Raw genomic sequence first — 22,814 nt, forward strand, 5'->3', positions numbered from 1 at the left:
GCTGTGCGCACCAAAAACAGCGGCGATGGTGGGAATGTCAATAGAGCGTGATTTGATGTTGGGAGGTTAACAGCATTTTGGGGGAAAATGCTGTTCTCGTGGCTTATTTTGCGTTTTCTGCCGTTTTTTGGATCTATATGTGTAACAACCTCAAATCTTAATTTGTACATGGATGCAAAGGAGACGAGGAGATTGTTGGGTAAGTTGCTCATCACTTATCATCTGTCAATCGTAGACTAGAGAGAGACGAGAGAACCTTTGCTGGGCTTTCTTCCAGACCTCATATCACGCCCTTTTGTACGATTGTTTACTGAGTATAACTCCATGAACTTTTATCATAAGTAGGATTGAGGATACTGTCCCATTTGATTAAGCATTTTGGTGCAGGCTGCAGTGAAACTGTATCGATCGTGACAGCGAAAAGAAAGCCGTGGTTGGTACTGGCCACTGTAGTAGTACCCAGAGAGTAATCTGATTTACTGCCACAGTAATTGTTATGAGAACGGCCAATGTTCCTTCGACAGTATAAGATGGCCAGATTCATAACTTCTTTGTGGGATCATGTGTATTACAAACATGAAATTATCAACATTAGTAATAATAACATTTGTGAAATTAGTGTAGTATAATAGTACTAGCTATTAGTTATCTTAGTTGTTTCAGAGACAACATAGGTGTGTATATATGTAGTTAGAAAGATTCAGAGTCATTGTAGACTTAACCAAACTGGAACTGACTTTATCTGAATATTTTTCCAGACAGAAACAAACATCTTTATGTTACATAGCTTTTGTTTGAAGATCACAACAGCTGCTTTTATAATAATGATTATTTGCAGGATTCATAACAAAATTTCAATGAAAACAGTAGTGAAAATTAAACAGTATAAGTAAAATTCATCAGCTGTTAATGTTAAAAGTTTGTGTGAAGTCTGCTTAAAATTCACCTGTTGACAGGTGCACAGATTAAACTTTTGATATAGATTGAATAATGTATGCATTTTGTTAGTGATTAATGGTGACACAAAATGTGCTACTGTGATTCAGGTCGAGTACTGAAATGCCAGGTACAGCAGTGCATCACTTATATGATGCCATCCTAACTTTGTGGTAATTAGTGCACTAACATACTGATACCTTGTTACACCAAACCTGGCCTAGAAATTTAGCATGGTTCCATGAACATAAGTGGATTGTGGTTACCTTCAAACAACACTTTGTTTAACTAGACCTAAAATATACATGAAAACACACACATATACCTAGGCCAGACCTGGGCAAGGGGTGGCCCGTGGGCCGCATCCGGCCTGCCTCCTGTCTCTGACCAGCCTGCCCGCTGGCCCACCCGCCAGTATATATACTATATATGCAGTATTGGGTAAACCTGAGGTAACTATATTAGTCCGACCCTCTAAAACCATCCCAATTTCTCATGCGGCCCCTTGGGAAATTAATTGCCCACCCCTGACCTAGGCATATAGTAAGTGGCAGGAGTTTTCATAACGACCAGTGGATTGTAAATGTGGTAGGACCTTCACTCCAATGGATAACACAACCACTGCTTCCAAAACCAAAAATGTAATTTCATCATGGCAGACAGGTGCTTAGTTTCATTTTTAGATCTTAGAAGTCTTGCATCTCTAGCATACATTGTTTATACTCAGTGAGCTCAATCTTCAGCCTGTTTGTGTAGATTTCTGCGGCACTATCTCTGTTGCCTGCACTTTGTTTAGATCAACACAGATTTCCAGTGACACATTTGTGAGCAGTTGAGAAGCCTGTCTTCTATCTTTCATAGAACAAGAGGGTCCCTGTATGAGCATAGAATTATCTTTTGGCAGTTTTACCATTTTGCCTCTGCTGTATATTTTATGGGAACTCTGGTAGAAAATAATAGTGTGTATACTTTGATCCTTTTCTGTACCATATAAAAGCTTATTTTCTGGTATTTGAAAAGAACTTGCCAATTTTTTTCTGTACTTAGCACAGAAGAACCTAAAATTGTGTGCTGTTCTATAAAATTGTTGATAGTATAAATAAAAATCAATAATAATTTTTGTTTCTTGAAGCTGTTGGGCTCTTCAGCTATAGGTTATCATGAACCTTACTAGATTGTTAATTTTTATGCACTTAGAGACTGTGTTCTTTGTGTCAAATTTATATAAAATTTTGATAATGTAAATACTGATCTCTGGAGTCTAACATTATGATCATGTCTTTTGCATAAAGATAATGCCAATGGGAATAATTTTCTGTTCATTTAAACTGGTCTCCTGCTTTTATTATCAATCCACCTTTTACATTCTGCATGCACAGTCACTCACACAAGTCAATATTGTCATAATGTAAGCCTTTCTTCAGTAGATATGTATGTATACTGTGAAGAGACATATTACATGCATTTTGTTTTATCATTAAAAGCAAGCTGGTGAGATTGTGCAATATTTTTTTTTACATTACAGTTCACTACATGTGTCAGCTGGGAATCTGGTATATCAAGGTTGACATCTTACATGCAGGACCCTTTTCTGAAATATTCTTATTGTGACAACTTGGTGATAGATCCCGACTTTTGAGATTTGAGAGTTAGTTCCATACCTCTTCCTGCTCTCACTTCTTGCTTGTTACCGCAGGCTTGCTGTTATCATAGCATTAATTTTCAGCGAGGTGTCAACTTGTCAGGAAAATCATGGGGTGTTGTTTAAATTCAAGGTGCAGCTCTAAATCTAGGTGTAGCATACCAGGAATGTTGCACATTCTGTAAAGTAACAGATCACTTTGGTTTAGTTTTTTGACTTGGTCAAATGGAAGGAAACCCTGCTAATGTTGTTATGTTTCTCTAATGAATTGTTGCATGCACACAGATACACTCTTTCTCGCACGCACGCACACACAGATATTGAATAGTGTTAAGTTGTGGTTTGGAATGCAGTTGTTTGTCTGATTGTTCTTTTCTAATGGACAATCTAATTTCTGAATAGATAAGGTTCGAGAGAGAGTTTGGAGAGGGGAACTTTACAACCTTGGATGGAAGGTCTGTGTAAGGGTAGGTTTCAATGGTTTAACGAAATATGGCAAAGAAGCAGTCTGTCCCTGTGAACAAAAACGCATTTCGTGACTCTAGGATCAAATCTTAGCAGCACTATAGTTTCTCGACAGTGTTAGTGATACATTGATAGTAAAATCTCGTGATTAAAGATGTTTTTGCCGATGATCAGGCTAAAGTGGTTTTCTTTTTGGAACCATCGCTTACTGAAAAAAATGTAATGACTAGCCGACACCACCGTAGTTTGGGCGGTTACTACAGTTAGCTTGGGGCTGCATTTCACTCTCCTCCTCCACAAAAAAAGCAGATGAAGATAAATGAACCACGACTTTCTGATCATTCGCATTCGGTTTCGATCTCCCATCAATCAGCTCCACTTCGGCCTTTTGCAGACCTTTCGAATGATGTCTGAGAGAAAATGTTGGGAGGCGGGGGATGCTCAAGTTCCGTCACAGTGCCCCACTGATCACGTGACACATGACGGGCTCGCTTGTTCTTCATGTTCGTCTACATCTTGCGCTTGCTCATCTGGTTCCAGTCACAGGAACAGTAGCGCTTGAATAATTTCTCCAATCGCATTTCGTTGCTGCGATTTTCCCCCACACCCGCCCAACACCCTTCTTGTCAAGAGAGAAAAAAAGAACTTTTGTCACGGCCCAAAATCTGACATTTCCGATCACGCCTGCCCCGGCCATAGAGCAGTGGGGTCTGGACTGATGTAGAATCAAAACGGCGTCATTCCAAGAAGGGGCATGATGCATGACGATTATATGGGGCAGGGCGAATCATGTTTTCTTTTTCCTTTTTTTTGTGCAACAGGCCGGGAGTGCGTCATCTTGTTTTGAGCTGCTGTCCGAAATCGATAATCCTATAAGGGAGAACTTGCAAGGGATGGAGGGAAAGCGCAAGGAAGTTCGGGTTTTTTTGGGGTAGGGGTAGGGGTGAAAGATTGGATGTATTCGCTCCCGTTAGTTCCTCACTTTCCGTTTGCCCCCCCCCTCCCCCTTCCCACTTCCGCGAGCAACAAAATAGCTTTGTTAAGTACAAAATAGAACAAGAGAGGGATAGTTCTGTTAAAAAAAATCCTATTAGAAAAATTATTTTTGGGTAGGAACATGTATGCACAGACTTAAAGATAACTGCTTGTTGCACTCTGTGACGTCTACTATCATTAGGTGGGAGGGAGGTAAAGAGAGAAGGTAGTATTCACAGTAGAATGTATATTTAATGCTTTGTATCTAAAGCGCTAAAAGCAGTTTTACTCGTGCGACCGACAGTAGTAGTAACAAATTTTTTAATGGTATTTAAAAAGTTCTTCATTGAAATGAGTTGATTTGTGGAAGACATCTGCCAGCCCACCCATTGAAGCAGTGAAGAAGAAATTAGCTTTTAACTCAAACACTTCAGTTTTTTTAAAGAAAACAATTAAAAGAGCTGTGGCAGGACGAGGTTAGGTGGAGAGTAGGTGAAAAGCGCGACTAACACAGAGGTTTATGATTAGGAGGAATACTCAGCGAAGCTTCGGTACGGGCCGCTCATGCCTGGCGCCGGGCCTGAAGGTCGTTGATGCCATGGTCACCGACGACGGGGCAAGGGGGAGCTAGTGGGGGCTTCCCTTCGCCTTTTTCCCCGGGTCAGTTAATTTCTCACACAAGTTTCAGGGCCCGCTCGCATTCTTCAAATTTGACAAGCCAGTGATTGCTTCAGGGAAATTGAATGCACCGGATCTGGCGGGCTCAATCACTACGGTTATGACGCCTATAATGAAAAACTTCAGCGATATGACATTCAGGCTGAGCGGAACCTTCATACGAGGGTGGGCTGGCTTGCTGCTTATCATCTTCCCCCCTACCCTCACCTCTATCCCCGGATTCGGCAAACACGAGTCTTATTTTTCACGAGTATGGGACTCTTCCTGGAGAACAAGAGTCTTTCAGAGCTGAGCTACAGAATCAATCTTTAAAAAATGTTCGCAGTTACTGGACGTGTTGTTGAATGACGGCATGCTGGTAGAGAGGAAGCAGTCCACATTTAGTGATTAGAAGATATTTATTTCTCAGCGTGGATTAGTTTTAATTAAAAGTATAACGAATAAAAACAACTGAAGCCAAAATATTAAAATGTTTTCCATCTTAAGAGAAAATTTAAGTTCAGCATTAACGTTTGCGTTTCTGCATGAAATAAGTAATGAAAAAATGTGAAAGGATCAGGGTGTTTAATTTTAATTGTAAAAGGGACAGTATATAACATGGAGGTCAACGGACGCTTTAAGGGGAGGGCTCACCTCTATTTTTGGAGGGGAATGGACATTGTAAGGGGAGGATCACCTCTCTATTTTGAAGACCTAACTTGCCACGACCCACCCTTGAGAGGAAACAGTGCTGGAAGTCACGTCGAGAATTACAACTCACAGGCCGTTTGTTGGCAACCTCTGCCTCGCGTATTTGTAGGTAAAGCGCGCGCCCGTCTTGGACGCCATCGGCCTTATGGACCCTAGTAGTTACGTTCCGATGGTGGTCAGACATATCTGTGCATCAGCAGACCACCCATTTTACTGTGTTCAGTCTGCGATAGAATCGCTACATACCACTGGCAGAAAACAAGGCAGAGGTCACTCTCATCATCAGTGAATCATCGTCATCAGAAGTGTTCTTCGTGCAGTTTGACAGTGCGGCATATGTCTGTCAGCTATACACAGGAATAGACAAAGGTCACAACTATACAACCACAGTGCACTCGCCAACAGGGCTGCAGGTGGCTGGTATTAACCAAGCAGTTACAACATGAGACTGTTCTCCCACATTACTGTAGCTTCGTCCATCCCCATGACCTGTGGACAGTCATGCCCAGCGCTTTGAGCCCACCTTTAACGGTGGGAAAAAAGTGCTATACAAATTAACATATTATTATTAAATGTTTCAGTGGACAGATTCCGGGGCAGTCCGAAACATTTACCGCGATGAGCATTTACGAGACGAGAGTTTATGCAAACATCTGTTGACGCTTATTCCAGTTTGAAACGCCGCAAGACATGCCCTTATCACCTTCGTCAAATACTTCAGAATGCCAGCGACGTTTCAAACCTTCCCCGAAGTTTTCTTTCGCGAAAAAAAGAAGTTCTATGAGTTTGGGGAGGGAAGGCAAGGCTAGGATATAGTATTGAAATGGGGTGGAGGCGGGGTGGGGGAGGAGAAAGGGAACAGGTCTGTCTCGACAAGATTACTGGCCTTGCCGACGTCAGAACGCTAATAGCAGTGTGTGATTCGAACTATTTCTCTGGGACTGGGAAATGGATTTTCCTGCTGCTATCTGATCCCTTTTCTCTATAAACCTGTCAGCGACCGATCTTGTTCGCACCTCCGCTTTTGGAGGCCAGCTGCAGCAGCAACAGCAGCAGCGTCTAGCTGTGCAGAGGCAAACATCCGAATTGGTTCTCGCTTGAACTGGCCTGAACAAAGTGAGCGAACATCATGGGGAGTATGCAGATGGGAATTAAAGAGCGGAAGGGGGAAGCAGATGAATGAGCTTGCCGCTGTAGGGTAATGCACTTGTAGAGACATTATGCAAAAACTCAGCTGTTGTGAGATTTATTTTTGGTAGAAGCGGTATTATCTTTATGGCTTAGTGGAAAGAGACAGCAGTTGAAGTATATTAAAAGAACAGAAGTGAGACTCGGCTCTCCCAAGTGGCAGATGATCTGGGCATTGCTATTTAGCAGGAGCACTTTTGTTTGGGCGTAGAAAGTATTTTTATGGGGTGAGGGTAGAGGGAGCAGAAAGGTTTGTGCTAACAAGATTTACAGATGTGGCATTGTCGAGTATAGTTACCAGGACTGGAATTCATGTTAAGCTTATGACATACTGGTCAACGAGAGAAAAGCTGTCCTGCATTTTCCATGAGACTTAAGATCTCTACATATATTCTTTACATTGGGTGAGCGCCCGTCGCGATGCACTATGCAGAGGTTATCGGTCTGTAAGTGGCTTATAAGCTTGACGTGACTACCAACCCTTGTTGTCGTAAATAGGCTGATAAAGCGTTTCCAGCTTCACAATAATCCCATTAGATGCAGTTCTTCCACAGGACTCGGAACCTGGGCCCACAAGACTTCTGTGAAGTTCTTGGCTGACAACTTATATTTCTCTTAAAACTTTGGCTGAAGACTTAACATTTCTATGAAGTCCTTCGCTAACTTTTTTTGGGGTGGGTGGGTGGGGTGGAGAATATCATGATGGCATCAACAATGTTGAAAACATCATATTTCTTTAGAGACAAGAGTAGCCAGCAGCGACGATTACTGGTAGAGTTCGGCGAGAGCGGATGAGTGAAGAAAACTACTCTTTGCTGTTAAAGATCTCCATTGTCGGAGGGACTGATTCTGTAGAACAGCGAACTACTGGAAAAAGGGAGAAAGAGAGAGTTTTGTTATGGCAGACGGCGCGGAACTTTCTTTTTTTTACGTGCTACGTACAGAATGGTAAGGGTAAATTCGCGGACAGTTCAAAAATTGCCGCCAGCAGTTTTTGTCAGAACGGAAGCAAAGAAAAAGGGGAGTCAGTTGCAGGAGCTACTGTGAACGCAGAGAGAGAGAGAGAAAAAAAAATATTCTGAAAAAGACGCAACATTACATTCTCCTTACTTGTCTAATGTGATAAGTAACTGGGGTTCGCATCTCAGCAGGGGAGCGCTTTCCTTAGCCGTAATGCATTGTGAAAAGGGTTCCACTTCAGCCTTGTTTTATGTCAGTCCTCCTCCCCCCTCTTTTAGCCCGCGCGCGTGTGTATGTGTACGCAGGCAGGAGCGGTAGCAAGGAAATGATGCCGTTACAATACGGCAGTCTTGCGATGTACATCCATCTGGCGCTTCCTGTCAACAAACCTTTTTCTATCTGGGATGGGCTTGGATATCAGTTTCATGGTCGAGTCAGATCTCTACTGTTTAAGAGTGAAGTGCCTCGAGTAAAACTAAGAAGAATGTAAATACAGTGATACCTCGGTTCTCGAACGCCTTGACTTTCGACCAAATCGGTATTCGACCAGGAAATTCGAGAAAATTTTGTCTTGGAATCCGAACAAATATTTGGAACTCGAACATCTGAACGTCCGAGATGAGCCGAGTTGAGCCGAATGGCGTTCATTCAGCGCGCCTTGCTTGCGTCATCAGTGTGAGTGCAGAGAGAGAGAGAGTCACGTTTTTGTGGAGAGAGTCAATGAAATGTGTGCAAAATGGCAGAAATCGCAAATTTTGTTGAACAACATCACCCTGATAAAGTGGTAGCAAATAGAGCAGTTAACATTTTTAATGACAATGTTATGTCCACTTTCCGCAAAATTTGCAAAGGAGAAAAAAACAGCAAACAATTGACAAATTCTTCCGTAAAGAAATCAGACAAGCAACTGCAGAGCAAGATTCTGATTCTCCTCAGCAAAAGATACAGAGAAACAGAAGAGCAGTTACCTCTGTTTTTATTGAAGAGACTCCTTCAACAATAACCATCCCCCTTCCCTCCTCCCTCCACATTCATTCCTCCTGCCATAAAGTTTGGTTACAGTAAATGAAACACATTTACTGTACTGTACTGTACAGTACATTTTATTTTATTTTATTTTTTTTTTTTAATAATACACTTTTATTTCTTATTTCTTGTTGAGACTCATTTTTGTACTTATTATATACAAATTAGGCCAGTAAATAGGCATTTTCTGGGGCTTGGAACGAATTAATCCAGTTTCCATTATTTCCTATGGGTTTCATTGCTTCGGTTCTCGAACAATTTGGTTCTCGACCGTCCTCCCGGAACGAATTATGTTCGAGAACCGAGGTATCACTGTACATCAAATTTTGTTACTTTATGCATTTGAATAACCCGCTCTTCTTTTTCTTGTAACTGTTGCTACAGTCATAGGAATTTTTTTAAACAAATTTTAAATTGAATACTAATCAGGAGCGTTGTTTGTGGTTGGCTAAGTGCTGTTTTAGGGCTATTTTCGTTTCCCCTTCACTGCACTTATTCGTTTTCTGTTCTCTTGCTTGTCTAACTTTATCTTCTTAATGTCTTTCTGCTGTTGGTGATGATCTTCATCACAGTCATCGAAGGAAAATATTTAAAATTGAATATTCATCAGGGGTTTCGTTTGCGGTTGGTGTGAAGCTATTTTTTAGGGGTGTTTTCGTTTCCTCTCGACTTCACTTCTTCATCTTCTTCTCAGTTAGCAAGACAGCACCTGGGTGCTGTAAAAGGCTAATTAACCACATCCATTACTGGAAGCTGATCAACGATGTCTTCCGCCTGAGGGGGGCGGGGGTGGTGCGGGGTATGACGTAAGGAATCGCTGTTACAGCGAACTTGTGGATTGAGACCGAGGCCTCGGTTTCCGGAGCAGCCGGTTGCTTGAGAGAACTTACAGCTCCTCTTTTTTGGTCCCTTTAATTGACAAAGTCCTTCGCCTGACTAAACTCTGGACGTCACTGGAGCTGCTGCAGATGACTGATCGGTCGACGTCTGCCACGTCTATCGCTGTCGTGCTGCATGCTTCAGTTGCGTGCGCCATCGTCGTCGCATTCCGTTCCTTTTGCACCAAGCAGCTGTTGTGTTCGCACGCCATGGCGTGCAGCGCTGAGGGACGGTCTTGGTAGACGCCAGGGGCCGGATGCGCTGCTCTGGCATTAACCGGATGGGTAACTGCTAAGAGTTATTAATTAAAAAGTTGAGTTAACTGTCATGCATTAGCCATCCAACTAGTGACCTAGCGCGGCGTTCTGTACACCCGGCCACAGGATCCAGAGGTTGCCGACTTCATAATTTCTCCATAAAGTATAAAGGAGATATTATATATATGTAATGTATATAAATAAACAGCACACCACAGAGAAGAAGACAACATAGTATAACGTAATGGCAGCGCGTACTCCTCCGTGCTTGGGGAATGAGTGAGAGGATGCAGTTGGTGCAGAGAAATTTGTCATGAAATTCATTTAAGCCGTAAAAGGACTATAAATAACTGGCGACGCGCCGGTCTGCAATGACAGTCGCCACGGCTGTGCTATTACTAGCGCCGCCGCCGCCGCTGCCGCTGCTTTTGCTGGACCTGAAACGTCCGCCGACGGCGCAGACCCGGCCAACTGGGCTGACCTAATTAAAGATTATCGATCTTTTCACCGATTGAACTGGAATGCCATCTCCGGCGCCCAACGTCCACCTCCCGAGTGGGGACCGGCTCTGTGAAAAGGGCGCGACGTCGCGTTCTCGAGGATAGTGCCGTTACAGCCTGCACGTCCGCGGACGGAACGTAGCAGGGGTTGTTGGGTATCTCTCTCTTTACTCCCGCCCATGAAATAACTCGCAAAGGGCTTTCTTATCCTATCACACGCTGTCGAATGTGGCAATATTTGGCACTTTTTTGTATATACATTGTACCAGACAGTTACAGCGTTGATGATAGTTATGCGTTGTCTCTAAAATCAGTGTATTGTTCTTCTCGGAAGCTTATCGGGAGTTGTGTGAGCGGATCTATGTCCACAGCTAAGTTACCACATTTTATGAGTATGTAAAATTACGTAAACTTCTGTCAATTGAAAGTAGAGAAACGGACGCTTGTGCAGTCTACTACATGAACTGGTATTCCTCAGCAGACAGCTATTGATAGCGCGAAGCAGAGAGGAACTCCTTTCATGGGATCAGCACAGAGAGGAAAAAACGTGCATATACATATCATTACGAGTCTGGCTGGTGGAGGGCATGAGGGTGTTTTTAATGTGCAAGATGACGTTTGTTTTGTTCTGGGTGGTCTGGGAAAAGGTCATTAAGCGAAACGTGAAAGCTTGTGCAATGACTCCATCTCTGTAAAAATGCGGAAAGCTTCATAGGAGGCCCACAAAGTTTTGTACCTTAAAACTTGTATTCATAATGCTGTTTAGGCTAGGCAAGCCACACGTGTTACATCAGAATCTTTGTGGGCTGTCTTGGTATCAGGACACATGTTTATTTATGGACACATTAAACAAAAGAGAAAAAAACAAACAGATTATGTCTTTCTATAGAAGTGACGACTTTCTGTTGACCATTTTCTCATGGATCTGATACGAAAGTGGTGGAGGAACTCAGGAATTGTCAATAATAATAATAATTATTAATAATCATCTAATAAACTGACCGTCTGATAATTTGAGGATTATGTGAAGTGATGTAAATATATTTAATACAGTAACTTACCATGATGGAGATGGAAATTTCGCCTTAGTGATTTATTTCTGTGTAAAGGTATTACCTGTAGTGATGGCATATTCCTTATAGTGCTGTCACCGCAGTAACCTTTTGTTTGCTGTTTTGTTGATTAGTGGTCCAAGTGCCCTAAAATAACTACAGTTTTTGTCATATGCCTTTGTAATAGTAACATCACCAGCAGCGATGACCACAGTTTTTGCACATTTGTATGTTGTACACTGATCAAGGAGCTGGTTGCTGGCTTGTCTGTTTCCTGTCTGTATATATATATGTTACGGCCAAAGCCCGAAGTTCGGCTAGTTCCCGAATTGGTCGTCCATTTCGCACTTTGGCTGAGGTGTGTGGCCAATGTCCGATGTACTGGGTGTATATACTACTTTGGCCGGCCAGTTCCCGAACTGGCGGGAAATCCCTGGCCAATATTCAATTTGCTGATACAAGACTCTCCGGTAGGCGGCACAGCTGTCGGTATAGAGATTGGTCATTTACTGTAATAAACTAATTGGACTTTTTGGCAATTTAGTATAATTAATATTCAAATAATATGATTATCATTACAGTATACAAACACCCAAAATCTTTCATGACCTTTTTCTTTCGACTTTGGCCGATCGCCCCATGCCATTTTACAAACTGGCTGGCCAAATCCCGAAACCTTGAAAAGATCGGACATTGGCCGGTTAATGTGATGCAAGTTGGCCGGCCAGTTCCCACTTTGGCCGTAACATGTACATAGACAATGTCTGTTGATTCCACACGGGAAACGGGCTTTAAGGACACTTTTTACATACAAAATTCACAAAAGCACATCCAACTAACCTCGGTGGCGATGTGGTGGCCACTGTTACTGTTTACTCCTTCATTCCATTAAGACAAGGGGAGCATCCTCGTTTATTTCACTCATTTTTTTCTCCCTGTTAAAAAAAAAATTACAATGATGTCAAGAACCCGAACTACCTCGCTGACACAGGCACTTCACAAAAATTCGAGATTGTCTCGTAGTTTAACGACGCTATGCCCTCATAAGAAGGTGTAAAGTTTTATCCTGACTGTTGAACCCACATAAACTGCCTTTGAGCACGAAGCATGGCGCTGACTGTCCACTGTAAAATTCACCTGAAGTAGGTATCGAATAACTGTGTAACTCTGTCCCCGCCCATCTCCCCCCTTACTTCAGCCTACATCAATTGTCCAGCAAACAATCTTTCTGGTCATAAAGTAGCAAATAGCAAGTATATACACATAATAGTCTCCTTGTCTTTCTCGGAATCTTTTTTCACCGTTCCTTTTTTTCCTCCTTGTAAGTGCTGGTTGTGCAGTAAAGCAGTCTTTTGCCCATTAAACCATGCAGAGCAGGGTTGACTCATTTTCGTTTCCTTTTACAGTTCTTTGCAGAAACAGCAATTTTGTGCATTAGATTGTGACTGCGTAATGAAGTTTACAATTTTGGTTTTAGAGAGATTTGTACAGTTTTGTTAAATAAACATCCTAACCCATGAGAAGACTGAAAATTTGTGAGACGCACTGCAAAGTTTGCTGTAGATGGTATCTATATTATTGTTTTTGTTGCTGCTGCTGCTTGGAACTTTTTACTTTTCGTGAAAGAATTGGGTTATTATTGTTTCAGAAGTATTTAAGTGTAGCATGAAGACTTAATCCTGCTTTGTTAGACATGAATACCTTTGGATGTAAATCAGTAGGACTTCCTTCTTCTAATCACAAAAGACAACACATAAACAAAAGTTTACTTTTACCCGTTTCCTTAATCCTAATCATCACAGAAATCTTCACAATTATAGGTAGTACGGCATAGGGCAAAACATTACTTTTTATGGAAATCTGTGCTTGATTAAACACACTGAATCAACATATAGGTTTTCCCTTGAATTATCTGCTTTTTTGGGCGGGTGGCAAGTGTAGGGAAGTATTACAGGTTGGTCATCCTAAGGGTAAGCATTCCTGCATAAAGTTTGTTCTACTGCCATTTTTACTGCTTATTTTGTAATTATTATTTATTCTCTCATTCTTTTTTCTAAGACAGGGGTGGGCAATTAATTTTCCCAAGGGGCCGGATGAGAAACTGGGATGGTTCTAGAGGGCCGGACTAATATAGTTAACTCAGTTTTACCCAATACTGTATATATAGTATATTTACTGGTGGGCGGCCAGCGGGCGGGCCGGTCAGAGACAGGAGGCGGGCCGGATCCGGCCCGCGGGCCGGCGTTTGCCCAGGTCTGTTCTAAGAGAACACATGGATTGTTCTCTCTTTTCTTTTTTCTCGAAAGGAGTGCTTTTATGAACGCACCAGAAGCGCGAGAGGAAAGGGGAGGGGGGCAAGGTCAGGGGCTGGGAATGAGTTACGATAGAGTGCTCAGATCGCGTAGGCTCATCACTCAGGCCATTTCTGCACGCGTCAAACGGGCTCGGGGGCCTGGCGAGTTTGCGTATTATGGGCATATTATTTACTGCAGCTCGAGCGGAGCGGAGTGATTCAGGGGCTTTTGGGCCGCGCGCAGATTTATACCGCCATTGTCGCATGGCGCCGCCATTCAGCTGTCGTGTCGTCACTGTTACGCGCAAGTAGGCTTTTGACGTGCGGCCAGCGATCTGCTGCCCCTTCGCCTGCACTCCGAGGGTTGTTTCCAATTGAGTGCAGGAAGGAGGGACCATGGAGTTGTGCGGGGGTGGTGGGGGCATGTAGTGTTCCCACGTTTTGAACGAGTCGGGTGGGCGAGGGTTAGGTGGGTGGGCAGATGTGAGTCTGGCTTCTTTCAAATTCAAAGACAGTAAGTTAAAGCTGGAATTTATTATTCTCGGCACTGACGAAAGTCGATGGGAGGGGAGAGGGGCAGGGCGGAACAGCAGGAAACCATTTCTTTGAATCTGTTAGTGATCATCACTAGTGCTCTCTCCCTCTCTCTCTCTCTTATATGTGTGCGTTTGTGTGCACGCGCTACCTTTCTTTCTCACTTACGTTCCTCCTGACCTGTCCACGTTTGACAGTGCAGCACACGTGAGCCATGCATGACGTAATGGCTTGCCCTGAGACTGCATAATGGGCAGCGGGTGTAACGGTTCTTTTGTATAAGTTCGGCACTTGAACAATGCCTGCCCTCTCGGTTCCGAACTTTCAGATACCAGATGTGCGATATTTCTTTTGTTTCCTGTAAGGGAACAAGTGTCCCTCTCCCCTTGTCCACCCCCTTCACACCCACACTTTAAGGGTGGCACCGTGTATAAGTGCAGAGTTTTAAAGTTTTGTTCGTCCGATAGAAACGTGTCCGTCACATTCAAAAACATGGTTTGACGGCACACATAGGAAACGTGCAATTATGCCTTCCACATTCACTCATCTCGCCAGTTCCCTTCTTCATCGCTTTGCAGTTTCTCACGCACATGTGATGCATGCCCGCACGCGCATATACACACATGCACACAATATATAGCGAATTTTTTAATGTGTGAAATTTTTATAGTTATAGTTTATGTGCGAGGGAGAGTGAGAGCGGATGGGTGATGGGCAAGGCTCCTTTGATCTCCGTATAATGTTTCTATCGAGCCGCGGGAAGTTAAGACAGACCCGCTGAAGGCTCGGGTCCCAAGTTTTGTTCGAGCCAAGCCACGTGCAGACAGTAAAAGAAGAGAAGATCAGGTCGTCTTATCATTCATCATGTTTGTCGGACAGGTGGAATCGTTGCGCGAGGGACGCCTGCCTTTCCTCGCTCAACATGGGCAGAAAAATGATCTTCCATTAAGAAACAATATTTAGTGGCAGGGCCCCAGATAAGATTACCTCCGTGGTCGCCTGTAAAGCGCCCCCCTTGCTCATGGTAAAAGGGCTTTGTGCGCGGGATGTTTTCTGAGACGAGCTGCCCCCGTTCTCCGGGTCTGGACCGTTTGAATAATTTTCGTTCTAAGGAGGAACCCTTAGACGAGAAGTTGACGTGTCAGCCACCCTGCATTTGCTCTGGATGGAGACGAAGTGGTGTAGGGGTGGGCTTGCGCACATTCGCATGCACACGTGCGCTACCGATGTAAAAAAACAACAACAAAACAACAGTAGCGCACTTTCATCGCGACAAATTTTTGCTGGGTGACGCCACCGCGCTGACATAGGAACCTGTCAATGTTGACCTCAGGACTAGATCGATTTGCCTGCTGCAACTGTCCATACTTTGGTGGTTTAGATGCCAACTCATTGATGTATTTTTTTCTATTTAAAATGAGATTATATGATTGAAAGATCAAAGATTGTATATGTAAAACGTCCTAATAACCAATTGGCCATAAGAGTAGTGAATTGTAAGCGGTTCATCTTTATTTAAAGACACGACAGAGTCTCATCCTTTCTTTCCACATTCTACTTTTTTCCTAGTTAAATCAGGTGCCTTTGTGGTGACTAGGCAGGTGGGAGGAAGGGGTCCAGGTAAAACCTAAGCAAAACAAAAGAAAATCCCACCCATCTCACCCACCCCCAAAAAAGAAACCGCACGCGCGCGCATTTCTGCACATTACTTTTCTCTCTTTTTTTATATATGAAGTTTTGTCGACCAAGTCATGAAATAAATCACAAATGTCAGTTCAGGGGGTAAATGCGAGATCAAGAATAACAATATTCTGAACTGTTGAGAGAGCCGAGTTGGCGTTGGCGTGAACAGTAGACTGCTCACGGCAGCTCACAAAAGCATTCCAGCTTGTTGAGATTCGCCAGACAGTGCAGAATGACAGCAGGCCGCGGCGTCTTGTAGGTCTTACAAACACGTTTGCGGATGATTTATAGGACACACACCAAGAAGAAGAAGGAAGACAAAATGCTGATCGACCTGTCACGGAGTGCTTTGATGGCTCAGTAGAGTTGCAGGCTGAGTGGCCTGTGAAGGTGGCCAGACACATCGACCACTTCACCTCCCGTAATTTTTAACACAGGACTGGTGCAAGGTATCTTCTCACGTACGTCAGCCATTTCAGCCAGTCAGCAGTTGAAACAGACTTAATGCGCATGCCCACATCTTCCTAACTTTTTCATAGGGGAAGTGGGGGAGACAACCCCAAACCCTCGAGTTTTTGAAGTTTGCGAGCACGTAGAATTTTTCCAGCATCGTTGCTCGAGGACTTTTGCTAACAGTTATAAAGGAAAATGTGTAAATTATTTTCCAGTACATGAACGGTGGAAAGACGAACTTTGGAAGAGAAGCTTTTAGACTTGTTGTGAATTAAAAAAATAATTTTGAAGTGTAATGTCATCTGCTTTTCGCTTATCGTGAGTGCCAAATACCTATCTCGCTTTCTATGTGTGTGTGTGCACGCGCGAGTACTTTATTTTTGTTTATCGGTCGTCTCTGACAGTGTTTAAAAAATGTCTTAACACTACAAAATTCATCGTGGGCTGCCTTTTGAAGTCTTCATATGGAGCGGGGTCGAGTCCGGACATCGTGCTGTTTCTTGACAGTCGGTATCGGTGCAAGCTTAAAAGAAAACCTCCCGTGAGAGGCCGCCGAGAGTAACGTGAGTGACGTTCAGCGTTATCAAATCATCCCTCATCACTTGTAAGACAAATATTATAGTGGACGTGTCAGCAAAATTAATTGCACGACTCCCAAGGCTAACACTTGCTTCCTTATCGTGCTATAAATACTGCAAGTTAAAATCAAGAGCATTAAGGGATGCCTCCCTTCTGTCCCCCTGCTCTCCTCCCCAACCCCAAAAGCCTCAACCCCTTTTCCATTTTTTGTTAAAAGAATCACTGATCATCGTGATAGACTTGTCAGTTTTCATCTTCTGTAGCATCTGTTTACCTGAAGTTAATACACGGATAGCGTATGTGGATAGCCTTATTTACTGATCATACTGTCATTTCGTTTTGCGGCCGTTCACGTGCATTCCCCGTGTACGCTTTAGTTTAGGTCTTCTGAAATCAAGCTTTAGCTACCTCTGTACAACAAAACAACAGCAAGCCAGTGCAAGAAATGACGAGCATGTGTGTGCATCTCCAACTCGAACTCATTATTGAGTAGGTAAGAGGTGCAAAGCCCGGTGCCTCGTTAAAACATGAAGAAAAAAATATTAAAAGGCCTCAGCCAAATAACACGTACTTCTCCTTTTAGGGCTGTACGAATCAGGAAAGTCGAAATGATAAATCTTATTTGCTATCCGCCACGAGAATCGGGAATCTAAAGTGCGATGTGTATAAAACTTTTTAAGGATATACTGTTGACATATGGCAGCATATCCGAAACAAACTGAGACAGGAGAGGGAGTGGGGCGATATAGAATGGAGCATGAACACGATAGAGTTTACCTACGTTACCGTTCTTTGTACCCCGGGTTTACCGAGTTGTATAGTTATCTGTCTGGGACTTCCTCGGACAGACAATAAAGTTTAATTTGATTTGAGTATTAATTTTACAAAAAAAAAAAAAAAAAAAAAAAAAAAAAAAAACCTAAACAGGAAATGGGAGGGAGTAGGGAGGAAGAAAGCCGACTAAAGTTTACTCTGTTACAACGCACACTTTTCTCTCAAAACCTTTACCCATCCATTTCACCACCCGCAGTTATCTACACGTTCCACATTTATATGTACCCGCTTGTTCATAAACCCCACGTAGCTGGAAATTGTGTTAGTCTCATTTTCTGCTCTGCTGGATTGGATGAGCTGATCGAGACGATGAACAGCAGTAGTCTGTATTCTCTCCTAGGGCCGCGACATTTTTAGTCCTCCCCCTCCCCTCGAACCTCCGGCGTGCGTCTCCTCCCCGCATTTTTTTAAAAGTTTGTTTTCTGAAGTAACTTCACACCACCGGAGAGGCGGGCATTCCCGTGGAAAGGCGAACCAGCGAACCATTGTGGCCAGCTTGTCATTAGTCGATGGGATAATTTTCTGCAAGCGTTGGTTGCCCCACCTCCTCGGGATCACTGGTGGCAAAATTTAGGTCAATGTGAGGTCGTTGCTTTTCTCTTCCCTTTTCACGAGGACACGGATGGGGCTGCGTGCACCCGAGACCCTCCCTATAGCGACTCAGCGCTGACCTCAGGGGTCAGCACTACACTCGGCGTCAGAAAAGATAAGATGAAGTATGTTGAGTTTGTTCTGTGCAAGCTGACATTTCGATACTATTGGGGACGTGAAGGTGCCCGCAGTATGCGTCCAGTGTTGAAAATGAAGTTGTTTATGATAATAAATGTTTATTTATAGAGTACCTTATCCCAGCAAAAAAAGGTGGAATCAGCCATTTTAGCAATTTCCGACCCAACCAGACAGGAGCATGAAAGCTTTACCGAAAGCCACTATCCATCATCTTTCCAACAGTATTTTTTTCTAGTGATTTTTTACTTAGATCTACATATTTTGTCTACTTTTTGATGCACCTTGAAAAGGATAGTGAAAAATGGAAGTGCGCACGCAGAGAACGACCTATTCAGTGCACGTGCGAACAGAGGCTGATTAAGGGTGCATGTGAAATACGTTTCTGGATAGAGGCTTGTTGCTTATGGACCAGTAAGGTAAGGAGAAACGGATGTTTTACACCGAGCAGCAACTAAAGGTATATCACTGCCTAGCAGCCGATCATGTAAACAGTAGCCACGTGCAGGAGAAGAACAGCGGGCTCGAGACAAGGAGCCTACCAGAACGCACACAGTAAGTCCTGTAACAGCGAAACGTGTTATTACTTCTAAACCTCCTTCCCATCATCATTCCCCCTTTTTTTTCCTAAACAGTCTTCTTCACTTAACTTTGTTCTTTCCCTTCACTCCTCTCATTACGAATCCATTGGCGAACTTACAGATACGTGTGGCCTTGCCTGTTTCTCTTGAATAACGGATTTATCACGTCTAAGCGTTTGACGATGATAGGATTTGTCAGTTCCTTTTGAAAAGCAGAACCAGTGCGACAGTAAAAGGTTTCTCTGTTACATTTAGAACTGTACACGAGGCTGTGTCTTAGGAATGACATTGAACAGGTTTTAGCTCCCGTGGAGGCTTCGTTTCTAGATTGTTCTCCGCGGGACACGTTTGGGAAAATAACCAATCAGCCAATCGAGTTGATTTTTTTTTTAATCGCCGCGAGGAATGCTCTTCGTTTTCTAGTCGCTTTTGTTCCGTTCGACCTCTCCACCTCCCCCATCCCACGCTTTCATCCCTTCCACACCCCCTGCTTTTCCGTTGCCTTCATCTTCCGTGCCTTGAAAATGACCTCGGTGCTGATTGCGTTTGTGCTTCTGGCAGCCGCTGGTCAGCATTGAGTAGTCGCTGCGATAGTCTGAGGGGGCCAGCTGCAGTGCGCACGTGCCGGAAACAAGCGGAGCGCATGCGCTTAGCGCTCTGGCAGAACGCGCGTCTGAAGGGCCTTTTGGCGGTCTATCTCTGTCTCATCAAACGGTCGGGGAAGAAGAACTGATTACTCAGAGTTCAATCGCGATCTGAAATCTCGGCGTAAAAGTTGGAGAGGTTTTTTCTCCCCTCTTATTCTGTTCGCTTGCAAGACTTTTTTCTTTCTTTCCTCCTCTCTCTCTGTGTGAATTTCGTCATGAAAGGGTTTAGAGTAGGGTGCATCAAGGCCAAGCAGAGCCGCACCAGATCTTTAAAGGAGGAGGATGAAAAAATTTAAGGGCCATTTAGGCGAGAGACACACAATTCGTTGGACATTTACACGGCAAAAGCGGTGCAGGAAACGAGTGATTGATTAGAGGAATGGGCTTTTTCTGTCTCTCAGCGCACAGCTACCCTAGGGGTGCCTGCTTTACAGACCAACTTAGTCAACAGCACCTGAACAGAGCCCGGACATGCAGATCAGGTGCGTACCTGAGAAAATTGGAAGTGGAGAGCACTTGTGCGAAGATCAAACGGACTGTCAAGGATGCGAGGAAATGAGATCACGATGGTGGTCACGGTGCGGCACGGACATGAAGCTGGTTGTTGTTGCCGAGAAGTCGCTGTCTAGCTTGTTTATGTACAAGTAAGCGGTCGATCATAAGAGGCGCGAGACTCTCCACAGCAACAGAGCTACGAGTGTTGGCTGTTTATACACGTATTCTTTACAGGAATTAAAAGGTGAAGTGTTTTTCGGGGTGCGGTACGGTTAGTGTGCTGGGTATAGGAGGGGCTGGCGCGGGATGGAGGGGGAAAAGCGTGAGCTGGGAGAACAGTGGCACATATTCGTTTATACACGTACCCCCCACACAAAGGAACAGAAATCTGTGATAATGGCGACAGCGATGCTGATGATTCAGAGTTTCCTGTCGTTGTTGTCTTTCTCATGACTACAGATCGCGAGTTGTGGAAGTAAGTAGCGGGTGGCTGCTGTAGAGCTCAGACGTGTGCAAAGCGCCACATGTAATAACAAAGGATAGCAAACTCTTTTCTCCTAAATCCTTTCGATATAAGTCAAAGCATTCGCCGAATTGTGTGGGCGCGATGACAATGGGGTGCGAAGCTGTGTGAGAGCATACTTAACATCTCGGGGTGCACCCATAGGTCTTTCTCCGATACATTTAGATTTTCTTGGTGGAATCGTTATATCTTGCTCTCGTTGACACAATGGCAGTTACTTTGTACTGTAAGGCTCACTGATTGGCTAGTCCTGAGCAAGTAATGAGCTGAAGACCATTGAAATAAGTTCCCCATATTTTGGTCCGTTTGTCTCTTCGGTGATATTTAATTTAAAGTAAGTTTCGAGAAATGTATATTTTAATTTAATTTGTTAGTTTGTTGTTAAATCACCATTATTATCGTTATCATCCATATTTGCAACACCCATAAATAAGAGACGATAGACTTTTATGAAAAAAATACCAAAAGAAGGAAAGAAAGAAAAAACAGGGATAGATATTTGTAACAAGGACAGGAAAATAACTGTGTGATGTCTAATCCAAAATAATCAATTCTTATTCTTATCAGAATAGGTAATCTTAATGATATCAGTGTTATAAAAATTCCAATGAAATTTTGTAGGCGTTCTGAAGCAGGTATCCCATACAAAAGAATTATTTTAAAAGCTGGACATCGTTTTCTTCACCAAGGAACAATGACAGAAATGAAAGAAAAACGCTTGATTGTTTTTTTAAAGGTCTCTTGGTGGTTTTTCTCGCACGCGCAAGGAACTGATTGTCGTTTGCTTCTACTTCATCCTCTTTGTTCTGATCTCATGGCAGCCAAAAGCAAGCTCATTCCTGCTTGTAATCAGTATTTTTGCGTTCTACCCATGGTACAATTTTTTGTAAATCATACGTGTATACAGCCCGGGCACCCGTTTATCAGTGGCAACGTTTTTTTCGACAAGCGGTTGTGATTCCTGACTCACCTCTTCGTGGACCCGACTTAATAACAAGGCTCAGAGAGAGCAGAGGGGAGAGATTACGATATAAATGTTACTTTAACGTCGGCAAAGACCTACCACCGGGTGCGACTTGCGTGCGGGTGTCACCAAGTGATTACAGTTTCCTTCTTTTTTCCTCGGGGAAGGTGGTTCTATTCTGAACGCGCCGTTACCAACTGCGTGCGTTATCATAGCGCCCACGGTGTTTGCCGGCCGCTTTCTATCTCCTCGTGCTGTAGAAAGTTTTTTTTATTCGCAACACGCTCACAGTTTGTTTCTTCACATGCGAATATAGTATGAGGTACATGCTTAGTTTTGTTAGTTTATCCCACAGCAGCTGTGGAAGAAGCTATAAAACAACTTGCATTTTCCATTTTCTTAGCGAGTCATTCTATTTGACCTAAACTTTTAGCGGTCGTCCCTCGTCCCTCCACTTACCACCCCCTTCCTTTCATTAACCTCCCCCTTCCTTTCCTTCACCTCCCCACATACATATACACAAAGTGGTCCACTGGCACAGAGCTTTAGCTCTTATCACCAATATAGTGAAAATCAGGTGCCTTGGGTTTGAATCTTGCCTCGAGTACGCTATGTCTACTTTGCTCATGGTGGCTGCTCACATGACTGGCTGATATGGTGGCTGCTTTGGTGTAAAAGCCCTCTCTTCTTTCTTTTGCGTTTTTCGATCCTTCGTTTCAGGCTTCCAGTTTTTATATGATTTTGAAGTTAAAGACCGATTTTTTTCCAATACCCATCCATACAGATACGATCTATCAACCAATCAGTTAATCAGTCAGTGACATTTACTCAATTTCACCTCCCCCCCTCCTCCTCGTTCCCCAATATTCGTTCCTTAGGCCAATCTGCTATGTATGTACTGGGTAGAGATCACCAGGTCACGAAATTCGGAGTGCAGAAGCGTTCCCGACTTGCCTGAGCAAACACGGGGAGGCCCTCCTATTAAATCTGTCGTCCGGCCGTCAGACGTTTTTTTTTCGGTTTGGCTAAGGTCCTGTAAGTTGGGGACTTAAAGCACGCGCGCGCGCGCGTCTGTGTGTGTGTAAACCACGATGATGAATAGCTGCGGCAGAACACTGGTCACAATCAATCACTGGAAAGGTAAATGTTTTTTTTTTTTTTACCAGCTCCGAGGAAAACGCCTGAAACCAGGGACAGTGGCTGGGACGAACGCCTCAACGCAAGCCGCACGTTACCCTCTGACCTCGTCTGGGT

At 43.6% G+C, this 22,814-nt stretch overlaps 1 protein-coding gene across 2 annotated transcripts in view; it reads left to right on the forward strand.

The window, feature by feature from the left end:
- Positions 1-6: 6 nt before the first annotated feature.
- Positions 7-22,814, forward strand: part of LOC112554874 (tyrosine-protein kinase RYK-like) — an 89,383-nt gene continuing 66,575 nt past the window's right edge. For both annotated transcript variants that reach the window (XM_025222936.1, XM_025222937.1), the window contains exon 1: positions 7-199. In XM_025222936.1, the coding sequence (XP_025078721.1) occupies positions 88-199 (112 nt within the window). In that variant the 5' untranslated portion in view covers positions 7-87. The remainder of the gene's footprint in view (positions 200-22,814) is intronic.

This window comes from Pomacea canaliculata, linkage group LG14, assembly GCF_003073045.1.
Source record: "Pomacea canaliculata isolate SZHN2017 linkage group LG14, ASM307304v1, whole genome shotgun sequence".
NCBI classification, from domain to species: Eukaryota; Metazoa; Mollusca; class Gastropoda; order Architaenioglossa; family Ampullariidae; genus Pomacea; species Pomacea canaliculata.